This window comes from Tasmannia lanceolata, unplaced genomic scaffold (genome assembly GCF_043159265.1).
Source record: "Tasmannia lanceolata isolate RefF3 unplaced genomic scaffold, GAP_Taslan_0.1 ptg000048l, whole genome shotgun sequence".
Classification (NCBI taxonomy): domain Eukaryota; kingdom Viridiplantae; phylum Streptophyta; class Magnoliopsida; order Canellales; family Winteraceae; genus Tasmannia; species Tasmannia lanceolata.
The window spans coordinates 4,345,317-4,357,298 of record NW_027518725.1 but is presented as its reverse complement, the minus strand read 5'-3'; the positions used below and the strand labels follow the sequence as shown (position 1 = coordinate 4,357,298).

General features: G+C 37.8%; 1 protein-coding gene across 5 annotated transcripts; it reads right to left on the bottom strand.

The window, feature by feature from the left end:
- Positions 1-3,676: 3,676 nt before the first annotated feature.
- On the bottom strand, positions 3,677-11,624 carry LOC143864329 (uncharacterized). 5 transcript variants are annotated; one of them, XM_077375246.1, is made up of 6 exons: positions 11,521-11,624; positions 9,015-9,116; positions 8,805-8,898; positions 8,026-8,206; positions 7,095-7,171; positions 3,677-3,859 (listed from the first exon to the last, which is right to left on the bottom strand). In XM_077375246.1, the coding sequence occupies exons 2-5, from the start codon at positions 9,096-9,098 to the stop codon at positions 7,105-7,107; spliced, it is 426 nt and encodes a 141-aa protein (XP_077231361.1). In that variant the 5' UTR covers positions 9,099-9,116; positions 11,521-11,624; the 3' UTR covers positions 3,677-3,859; positions 7,095-7,104. The 5 variants fall into 5 exon arrangements, with proteins under 5 accessions (XP_077231361.1, XP_077231362.1, XP_077231360.1 ...); XM_077375247.1 differs by lacking the exon at positions 3,677-3,859 and adding an exon at positions 6,413-6,473; XM_077375245.1 differs by lacking the exon at positions 3,677-3,859 and having other exon boundaries at positions 6,988-7,171.
- Positions 11,625-11,982: the final 358 nt, after the last annotated feature.

Here is an 11,982-nt window from a genome sequence, read left to right as displayed (position 1 = left end):
GATTGCCCAATGAAAAGTCCAGTCAGCAAAAACAAACCAGTCAACATGAAAATCCACAACCCAAAACCATGTAAGACCAACATTTCAAGATACCAATATTAACAAACAACCCAAAATTTTCATCAAACTAGACCAACATCAGAAGCAAAAAATCAGCAAGCAATTAGTAAATTACCAAGTCAACACATTATGCCATATATAGGATTGCGCAATGAAAGGTGTAGTCCACAAACACAAACCAACCATGTAAGATCAGCATTTCAAGATACCAATACTAACAACCCACCCAAATTTTCATCAAATTAGACAAACATCAACAGCAAAAATGAACAAGCAATTAGTAAATAACCAAGTCTAACACATTATGTCATATATAAGATTGACCAATGAAAAGTCTTGTCCACAAACACAAACCATTCAACATAAAAATCCACAAACAAAACAGAAAATAACATAAATATATATACCCCATTTTTAGAAACCCTAACCCTAATTCCCCTCATACCCTTCTTTGGTGACTGCAGGGGACGCGGTAGGAGGGATCTTCACATAACCTACATCCTTATGGCTTACATCATCACCATTGGATTCACAGATTTCGCACCTATTCGCGATCAAAGACCACACCAAATACATAATCGCGGCCGTGAGAGCGCCACAACCAACACCAAAGAGCAAAGCAACAACAACACTAAGAATATCCTTAGTCCTCTCTCGAAGAGAGCTTACTCCAAAATTCCCAAAAGGTAGGGTTTGGTGGATTTGGGGTTTTTCCGCAAAAGTGCGAAAAGGGAAAGGGTTTCTGAAATTGGAGGGGTAAATTGAGAGATCGGATGATGGGTGATAGGGTTTGGGTTCGAATTGGTTGATTTCTCGGTAGATTGCGAAGAACCCAGATGGGTTTTGGTTAGGGTTTTGATTAGGGTTTGAGGGTTTGAAGGTGGAGATTGTGTAGGAAATGAAGAGGGTTTTGCAGGGGTGGAAATGGAAGCCTGGTCTTGCGTTTGCTACTGTGGAAAACAGGGAGAGGAGAGAGAGAAGGATTAGGAGGGAAGAGGATGCAGCCATTTTTGAGGGTTTTGCAAGAAAATGAGATGAGAAATGAGAGATAGGAGGGAAAAGGAAGACCAGAGATTTTATATAGGGAGATGATATTTTCACCCCCTCTGTAGTACGCATTCGCCCCTCTTATAATTTGAACAGTGGGCAACTTTAACGCTTTTTGACGTCAAATCACGTTAAGAGTGGGGCGAATGCATACTGCAGGGGGGTTTGAAGTATTATTGTCCTTTGTATATTGTTTTCTATTTCCAAGTTCTAAGTTCTAAGTTCTAACCCACACAATGGAGTCAATGACTAGAGAGTATTTATTTATTCTTTAATAGCTGTCAACGAACACGATCAATGGTGCGTGCGCGTGAAGTCTATTCTTTTTAAATAAGTGGTGTGGGCCCACTTCATAGGATGATTCAAACCGTTCATTCGTTTGGTCAAGGTAAATAGGTTGTACCGACTACCCGTAGATTAGACCTGGCAAAAGCGACCCGTGCCCGCGGGTCCACCCAACCCACCCGCAAATCCCGCAAAAACATGGGTCGGTCGGGTCAACCCGCGGGCACCCGCAAGTCACTTGGCTATTTAAAGGGTGGTGATTTCGTTATGCTAATCTAGTTAGATGGCTTTTTTTTCTAATGCAAAGGATGGTGATTTTGTCATGCTAATCTATTTTTTAAGGGTTTGATGCCTAAATAGGTTATGGCTGGCACCATAGAATATAAATAGGTTGTGGCCTCCGATTTGAATGTTAGAGGGTTGATCACTTGATCCTAACCCTCTATAGATCGGAGGGTTAGGATCAACCTATTGAAATGATTTTTGGGGCACAACCTATTTACGCTGTGGGCCATCTAATGGACGGTTTGGATCATCCCACGATGCCCGCCATACCCCCCTCATCAAAATCCAGTGATAATATTTTCCAAAATAAACTACTGTTTGAATTTGCGGGTGACCCGCGGGTTTACCCGGCCCACCCGTGGCCCGCGCGGGTCACCAAAATTCTGACCCGCACCCGCATCACCCATTTGCCAGGTCTACCGTAGATCGTTCCATAGGATGCTCCTGATTTATGGATGATCCTAACCCTCCTATATATGTGGAAGGACTGCACATTATAAAAACTCTATAAATCTTAGGGACTGCACAATCATCCTATGGAGATGATCTATGGTGTACAGCCTATTTACGTTGTGGCCCACCAAATGAACGGTTTGAACCATCCAATGAAGTGGACCCGCTTTCTTTCAGAAAATTCGAGACTTCAAGCGCACAGAGCATGTACCAGAGAACATCATGAGACGTAAGATAAAGGCTTCAGGGGGGTGTCAATGGACCCAAAAGGTCCAATGGACCATCCGAATCCAAATCCATAGCTCCATTTTTTTTCAACTTCCTTCTCGAGTCGCATTTGAATGTAAGTTAATGTTTTTTAGAAGCTATTATTCTCTTTCCCACTCATTCACCTGCTAGTCCGACAAATTGATGCATTTGGATTGGATTGGATTATCCAAGCGATGGGATACAACTAGGACACCTATTTCTAAGATTCGTTATCACATGATTAAGAGTGTGAGTTTACCACATTTAATCGGCTAGGTCGAGGAGCTAACAATTTATCATTTGCCGTGCGAATCAAGATTTAGGAGATATTAGAAATAAGGGGACTATTCACCATGGAGATAGGATTTCTTGGACAAGTTGTTATTGGGATTAGCTATCTTACTTGGACAAGTTTAACTTGAAATTAGATTGTTTGCTATATACCAACCTCCCTCTCTCTCTCTCTCTCTCTCTCTCTCTCACTCAAGCTTGCATTATCTTTCTCTCTCTCTCACTCAAGCTTGCATTATCTTTTTCATTTTCTCTGAGCAAAGCTAGATTGTTTTTGTATATTACTAGCTTTCAATCAAATATAGGACGCTTTAATGGATTTTGTGGCTATGATTGTGTTTGATCAGACTTGAATCCAAGACGGATCCATTGTGCCCAAGTCCTATCCAGTTAAGTTTGGACCGTTTGGACCCTTTGGATTCATCGAACCGTCTTAGTCCATTGACCCTCCTAATTTGAGAAAGAATATCAATTAAGAGAGAGAGAAAACTTTGCGTTGAACATTCTTTCAAGCTCACACACATTCGACCTTAAATAGTGTTTGGTTGCAGGTATTTAACTCGTAGAGTAGTGGGGTAAGTAGTCAATAGGGAGGAGACAAGACTTGGATTTCCCTGGAACTTACCTTGTGGTATAGTGGTAAGTAATGTTTCGTTGTCAACCTCGTAGAATAGTGGTATGAGGTGTAATTACTAATAACATTAATAATATACTATAATCTATATATATATATATATATATATATATATATATAGAGAGAGAGAGAGAGAGAGAGAGAGTAGAAAACCCCGTACGGGTGTTGCTCTTTGGTTTAAAGTCATGGGCTTGCTCCCCATTGACGAGCGTTCGAATCCCCCCGAACTAAGCCGATGCGCACGGTTTACAGGTGATTGCGCGCATCCGTAAGGAATAGTCCTGCCCTAAAAAATGGGGTGGGGATTGTAACGCCTCGGATTTTTTAGAAATACCAACTCGGTGCGTAGAAGAATATTACATAATCTTTCTCAAAAACTTTCATTATTCCCAAGATCTCAAATACAACAACTACGTTTAGAGGGTTTACAGAAATTAATTCTAACTTATTACATCTTAATTCAAGACATAGTTGATACATATTTAAAACATATTTGTCCTTTAGAACAGTTCTGGATTCAACTCTAGCATTCCTTATCTTTCATCTATACTTCACCTGGGGGTTGGAACAATAAAACAAGAAAAAAAAGGGGTGAGCTCAAATAGCCCAGTAGGGTATAAACAACAAGTGATGTAGAATTGTCAAGCTATAAGAACATGATATTTTGTAGATAGGACATCTCACATTATAAACATGGAAAGAAAGAATAAGCACAACATATTTTCCAAACGTATAGAGAAAACTTACAGAACTTGATATCAAGAATTATATATAGAATTATATATATAGACTTCATTAAGCATAGATGCTTTCATTCATAGCCATATCTCGGCCCATTCATAGCCATACCTCGGCTCATAATCCTCTAGATTTACACTCTCTAGAGTCGTCTTTACCTACGTGCACATGGAGGACTATAACGCGTCCATCCGTCATCATATCATAACTCAGTCCATATTCAGAATTAGGGTATCACAAGATAAACTCTAAACATAAACATATCTCACGGAAACAAGTTTCGAGGATACAAAATAGAATTATAGCTTTATCAGTAAAATCATTTATCTGAAAAGAATGGGGTCTGAAAGAAAGGATCCCCCTTGTATTCTCATCAGTTGTGGATCTTAGAATGATAGAAACTCTTATAGCAATTACGTATAAAGAGAATCAAAGAATATGAAATATTCACATCCAGTATATCAAAAGAGAATCAATGGAGAAAACTCTTACATATAGCAAAAGAGAATCAATGGAAGAAAACCCTTACATAAAGCAAAAGAGAATCAATGGAAGAAAACCCTTACATATAGCAAAAGAGAATCAATGGAAGAAAACCCTTACATATAGCAAAAGAGAATCAATGGAAGAAAACCCTTACATATAGTTTTCCGGTCACAGGTTTGTTTGAGCTTACACCTTGGAGTGGATAACCTGTAAATATATTCTAATTTTATCAAATTCATGTTTTAAGGCAGTGTCCTTTCTGTCCAGGTAATGTCCATCTATGTCCAAAATAATGTTCCCTGTGTTCAGTGTTCTTTCTATTAAATTTTTAAGATCATGGGGCCCAGCATGCACTATTCATATGGACCCCACATGTTACTATTCATGTGGACCCCACAGGTTACTATGCTCAGCAGCTTACCATTCTTTGATTTAGTTTATTTCTTGGCTACTATGCTCAGCAGTTCGTCTTTCTTTGATTAAAGTTTACTTTACGGTTACTATGCTAGCATTTCACCGTTCAAATAAGATGGGCTACTATGCTCAGCAGTTCGCCTTTCTTTGATTAAAGTTTACTTTACGGTTACTATGCTAGCAATTCACCGTTCAAATAAGATGATAAAACTTGCATAATCTATAGCGAGTTATCGCCTCTTATGCATGCTTTATCCTAATATTTACATAGGTGGTAGAACCAACCATATTACCCATAATAAATACTTTAACTATCTATATGAAAGACTTACCTTGGTAGTGATGAAGTGGATTTCCTTTTCCTTCTCCTCTCTCTCTTTTTCCCTCTCTCTCTTACTCTTTCTTCTCTCTCGTTCTCTTTTCTCTCTCTCTCTTTTTTTTTCTTCTTCTTCTCTTCCTCAATTTATAGGTATTTTTTTCAACTACAGTCTTAAATTCACAACTACTCTCTTAAATGCTTTTACAAAAATATAGGAATAATAAAGGTATAAATAAATGAATAGTAAAGGCTGCTTGAATAGTAACAGGATGATTAATATTATTTAATTATTATTTTCGTCGGTGAAGCGCAACTACTCATTAATGATAGTGATTGTGCAGTGACCCGCTTAACCAATGAGTTAATGAAAGTGGTTGTGGTGTGTCCTTCTGGTAGTGGTTCCCACTAGTGATGGGTCTCGCTGGCGTTGGGTCCCGCTGTTTGTGGGTCCTGCTTGTTGTGGGTCCCACTGGTGGTAGGACCCGCTTGTGTGGGGCCCGCTGATGTGGGACCCACTGTTGGTGGGACCCGCTTATGAATAGTACTCGGTGGGTCCTACTGTGAATAGTAATTTTGAATAGTTTTTCTCAATAGTGAACTTGCATAGTATTTCTGTATAGTAATCTTACGTAGTATTTCTGCATACTAATCTTGCATAGTGACTATTGTGAATAGTAATTATGAATAGTGACTATTGGTAATTTTTAATATGTGTAAGTATCTACTCATTTTTAGTTGACATCTGGGGCGGTGGTTTAGTGGTAGGAAGCCGTTCAATCCTCGCTCAGCGTTGGGTTCAAATCACGTACGCCCCATTATGCCAGATGTTCTCATGCCCGATTAACTCGGGAAAAATGAGTAATGGCCCATGATTACCCACCTATGAGGCCATTTTTATTTATTTGTATATATATATATATATATATATATATATATATTTTACCGGTTATTACAGGGATACCCTATATCACCAAGAAGAGAGAGAAAGAGAAGAGAGAGAGAGAGAGAGAGAGAGAGAGAGAGAGAGAGAGACCCATTTTTGGTGGTTTTTTACTTTGATTTTATTAAGAGGATACAAGTGTGACACATCACCAGACAAGGAATCCAGGGATTCCAACGCTATATTGGCAACCAAACAAGGGTTTTAGCTGATGTGGCCCGAAATGCAAGCAAAACCCTAAGCCATCTCGACTTTTGTGCAGCCAAACAGACCTGAAGACATGATTTTTCAAAAAATATGGATGAAATAAATGGTTTTGCAATTAATGGAACTATTACAGGAATATATGTATGTCACATGAGGAATGATGGAATGAAGAGCGCCCCAGCAAAAGCCAACTTCAAGGATGCCCCCATTGGTCAATTTCAGCATTATGGTGGCGCCAAAAAAAGTGGATGGCGCAATAAAAAAGTGGAAAAGCTTTGACTTTAGCTGACATTGACCAATGGGGGTGCTCTTGAAGGTGGTTTTTGCAAGGGCACCCTTCATTCTATCATTTCTTATGTCACCTTCATACTTTTTTATACAAGTTGATGGAGAGGAGTCTAAATCTTGTATTTTTTCAGATGGGTAGAGCAGAAAAAACAGAAACAATTTTTTATTTATTGATGGGTAAGCTGGGGTTTGGCGGGGACCCCTACCGGTGTATTTGATAAAGAGGAAAATGATACAATCATGAGCACAGTACGCTATCCCTAACTCAAAATACATGGAATACAGGAACTCTAAAGTCTAAACCCAGTAATTCAAACTGCTCAATACGTATCAGTTACATAATCAATTAACTTGACAGGAGTATAAAACAGAAACAAAATTTGCTTTTGTTTCCTTACCTAATATTCTTCAAGCTCCCGTTGATCTCTTAATGGCGAGAGTGAAGTAAATGAGTATCAGGGACCCCATGCTAGACCTGAGCACACACCAAAACATGGGGGTTAATTAAAAAGTGGGTCCAACTTAAATGCTTGTGTTTTATTTATAACTATATGTTCCCAAAGGAAATTGACACTCAAAATATAACTAGGGGAATGTTTCACCTCAGAAATCAAGCTTTCACTTTTTTGTTAAGGACTGAGACTAATCTAAGGTTTTTAATCTCAGCCCTTCACAAAAAAGTGAAAGGATGATATCTGGACCTATAACAGGTAAGACAATCAGTAGAATGAAAGAGTAAAGATATTATATCTTCACAATTTTTCAAAAGAGTTTTGACAGTTCTTTGAGGTGGTGGTTGTCCATGTTACCTTGGCCCTTGGGTGTGCTTGGATGGCTGGAATCGGCATCCAATTCCGATATTCCGGCGTTTGGTTCAAATAAATAAATAGAATAATGTGCGAAATTAAAACCTGGGCAGAATAGATTAGCAAAATCAAGGGTGGAAAGGCAAGCGGGTAGTTCTGAACCAACAGTTGATTGGGCATTTGGGGTCCTTAACTGCGCTTTTCAAGCAGAAATGAGGCGACCAGAGGGAGATCGCCCGGATAAATTATAATGGAGCAACCTATTTACTTTTTCCAACTAATTCAGAATCAAGATGTCGATTCTGGCAATCCAAGAATAAGTATGCTCATTCCAGCAGTCCAAATCAGGTGAGGATAGATGGGGGAAATGTTGAAGTGTAAATGATTAAATAACACCAACTCTTAACAGCTTAAGCTTTTAAGGTAATTGGTTGTTTCACAGGAAATTTATAGCACCATCTGTTTCCCCCCCAAGATCGAGGTGGTATATTTTGATTCCAGCTGAATCGGAATGGGGACTTACAAGGTTGCAAAGATGAGGAGGACCTTCCTCGGGCGGGTGATTGTAAAGTGACTGAAACCCTTATTTCGTCCATCGCTGGCATCTGCGAGACTGCAGGTACTGGTTGCAGTGGAGGTCATTGATACCAGAAGTTTGTTGGATATCAATGGTTGCTTCAATGGATCTAACAGAGAGCTCGCTGCTGCAAGAAGATTAAAATGGTGGTTACTGCCATGGTTTTAAATTTCGGTTTCGAAATGTGTTTAGGTCCTCACCGGAACCGAAATTTCAGCAGAAATCCGATGAAACAATTAAAAAATATATTTTATTTAATACACAACAAAATTTCGGCCAAAAAATGTGTTGCGGCAAGACCCCGCCGCTAGAAATCCGGATATCGGAGACTACTCGAACCATTGTTACTACTTACTAGTGCAATAATGTTGCAAATAAAGAATAATAAAAGGGTTCTAATTCAATTATAATAGAAAAATAACATATGTCTAATTATAAAACAACTGAATCTAATGATTAAGACTGTTGAATCACATCGAAGAAGAACAAAATCACACCCACATCTTCTCAGCAAGTTATTACTTGATTTACGTTATAGCTAAGCATTAACAAGATGATGATCATAGTGGCTAAGGTCAAATTACAAAGGTTGCACTCGGAGTCTTCCTCTTCAAATAATTGAAGGGAGCTGGCATTTAATGTGTTGATATTGACATTTAGGGTTTAAGGTTTAAGGAAAAAGAATAAGATTGATGAACTATTAAAGTAACCATATCATTTTGTACCTTTGAGTACAAGCTTCTTTGTTGCATCATCTGTTTCATGGTTCTCCCCATTCCTTCTGTCAATCCGAGAAGAGCCCTTACGGGAAAGAGCTTTCTAGAAAAAAATTTAAAAAAGAAAGAAGAAGAAACTTGAGCTTAAGAACCTCAATGCAACTATCTACATTATCTGTAAGTAAGCTTTACTAGTTCAAATTAACAACATCTACTTACTGTCAATTTTGGACTTCCTAAACTTATTTCTGTAGATTGTGTCAGGCTCTCAATATCTAAGACAATATGGGCGTCTTTATCCATAGAAGGAGTAGTTTGGTTCTGCAAGAAAATCAGGCAATTTCTCATGCACAAATACAATGTAATCTATTAAAAAATCCAATATGCCAGAAATGAAAAAGCTATATTCATATAAGTCAGCAAAACTACAAGGATGGAAATGAAAATGATGTTTTATGGTCGGCCCACATCTCTTTCTCCCAAAACGGGGGGCACAAATACTTCTCTAGGCGTATTTTAGAAATTCTAGTATTGGGTTTTAGGGTTACTTGATATAAAAGTTTTTTCACTTATCAGTTAAAAGAACAGGTAGAAAAGAGAGTTTGTAATCCTATAGGAGAATAAAACTTACTTCTCCAGTGTATGTCGGCACACTAACTTGCCAAGTCGAGTGATTGGGCGCATACATAGGGAATAGTCCTGCCCTAAAAATTGGAGTGGGGATACCCTATGTCATAAAAAAAAAAAAATCTTATATTTCTTGTTTCATATGTATTTCTTGCATTTTATCTTGACGTTGATCATATTTTCGGGGATTCGATCTCTCTCGTACCTTAGAGTGTGTCCAAATGAACATTAATTGTATTAGTTTCCACAAATAAGGCCAAATGTTATACCCTAATAAGGCCAATTGTCATGACAAGGCCAATTGTCCTACCCTAACATGTAGAGATGTGTTCCTTTTGTCCTTGAACGTGGACAGATAAAACTATGGGTAGGGAGTGGTTCATTTTCAACGACAAAACATGTAACATTATTTGGGTGTTGTTAGAGAATGATTGTCAAGTGGAACAGGGCCTACCAATTGAACGGTTCAGATCAATTAAAGGTGGGAACCACAATACCATACTTGGCTGGCCTTGTTTGTATTATTGTGAGTCGTCGACCTCCTAAATATGGGAAGGATATTATAGGAAGAAGCTCTTAGTGGGCCCAACCACATGAAGTCATAATGAAATGGACCCTTCATTCATGGCATGACCCATCAGATGAAGGGTCAATATCTCATTAATGTGATTTGGGTGGGCCCACTAAAGATTAATATCCCACCAGGAGAAGCACAAAGCATAGAAGACAAGCACAAACAAAATCCAAAGCCTCAATACATACGTCTGAAAGATCACAATCAGTGCCAGAAAATCCAAAGCCTCAAACCAGAACTCTGGATCTAAGGAAATCCGAATACAAAGTTAGAAATTGATTACCCATTTGGCTAAAATAGTAAAAGTCATTCATTTACTGGATTTTTTTTTAACCTGAATAGGTAAATCTGTATTCAAAGCAAATGCACAGTTCTTGAAATTTGAATCAAAGCATTAAAATCGGAGAAATTATATTATGAAGGCCCGTATGAACACGTAAAGGTAGTACGATAAAGGTATCGCCCTTGATATTTGATCAACCGCAGCTGCTCAAAAAGTGAGCTGCTGTTGGATCAAATATCAAGGATGGGATGATGAGCATGTGTTCATAAGGCCCTTCATCAGATAAATTCTCTTAAAATCAAAACTGTATAGAAACCAGAAAATGCATAATTTCACAAGATTTTATATGGTGTAAACCCGTATAGTCTAGTGTTCTTCAAAAAAGTATTGTACTGCTTACACCATAGGATGATCCAAACCGTCCATTTGATGGGCCACAAAGCAAATAGGTTTGTGCCCAAAAATTCATTTCATAGGATGTTCCTAGTCCTACGATCTATAGAGGAACTTCATATTAATGAAACCTCTATAGGGTTATGATCATCCTACGGTGATATTTGGGACGCAACATATTTGCGTTGTGGCCCATCAAATGGACGGTTTGGATCATCCTATGGTGTAAGCCGAACAGTATCTTTTGAAAAAACACTGGACTATGGTGGGCTTACACAGCTACACCATATAAAAACTCTGATTTCACAAGACTCATCTATGAGATTATTTATAGCATAAGGAGTATTTTTGGAATTGTTGGTCACTAAAGCCCTGTTTGGATTGAATGTTCCTTGAAGTAAAAAATGATGAGAATTGGTTCATTCAAGTTATCTTTTTAAGTAAGTAAAAAGGTAAGAAATTTTAGAAATATTTTCCTTTCCCAACTTTTCCAAAAAAATTCTATCAATCCAAACAGGGCCTAACGGTTTCTGTGAGAATTTCTTCTCATGAATGAAAAGGAAACTTGGAGACTGTAAACCAAAAATTGGTTTCCCAAAATAGAAACTATAGATAGTGGAGAATGAGATGTCTTAAGTATAAAGATCAGAGCTTAAGGAATCTCCATTTTTTAAGAACTTTTCTCTTTAAGAAGTCAAAGACATTTCAAAAGTGGGATCAAAAGTTATAGCTTATGCAAAATCCAAGAGAATTAAGTTCATGCATTCAAATTACTAGAATTAGAAGCAGAAAATCAGATAATTCAATCGAAAATCAAAGAGAAGATAAACAATAAAAAGAGAATAAACCTGTTCTCGACGCTATCTGTTAATGGCAAGTGATTTTCTCTGTACTGATTTGAAAAATGCGCAGAATCGATTACAACTGGTTAAAACTTAAAACTTCGTCCAAGTTTTATAAGATATGGAAGTAGACGAACGCCCTCAACTTTCAGAATAATTTTCGAGAATGCCATTATATTGTGTGGCAGTGTAGCACTACCAGGAAGGGAAGGGGATAGGAAGGCAAGAAAGTCAAAAGATTCAACATCTTTTCTTTGTCTTTTCCTGAAAATGAAAGCAAATTCACCTCAAGGCCCTATTTGAATTGAAAGAAAAATGTACCTGATGGAAAAAAAAAAAAAAAATCTTTGAAATAATTTTCTTTTTGTAAATGATACTATGATTACTATCTTTTATCTTGTCTTGTCTAAATAAAGGTAGCAAAGTTTAGAAATATTCTTCTTTCCAAACTTTCCTTAAAATTCATGC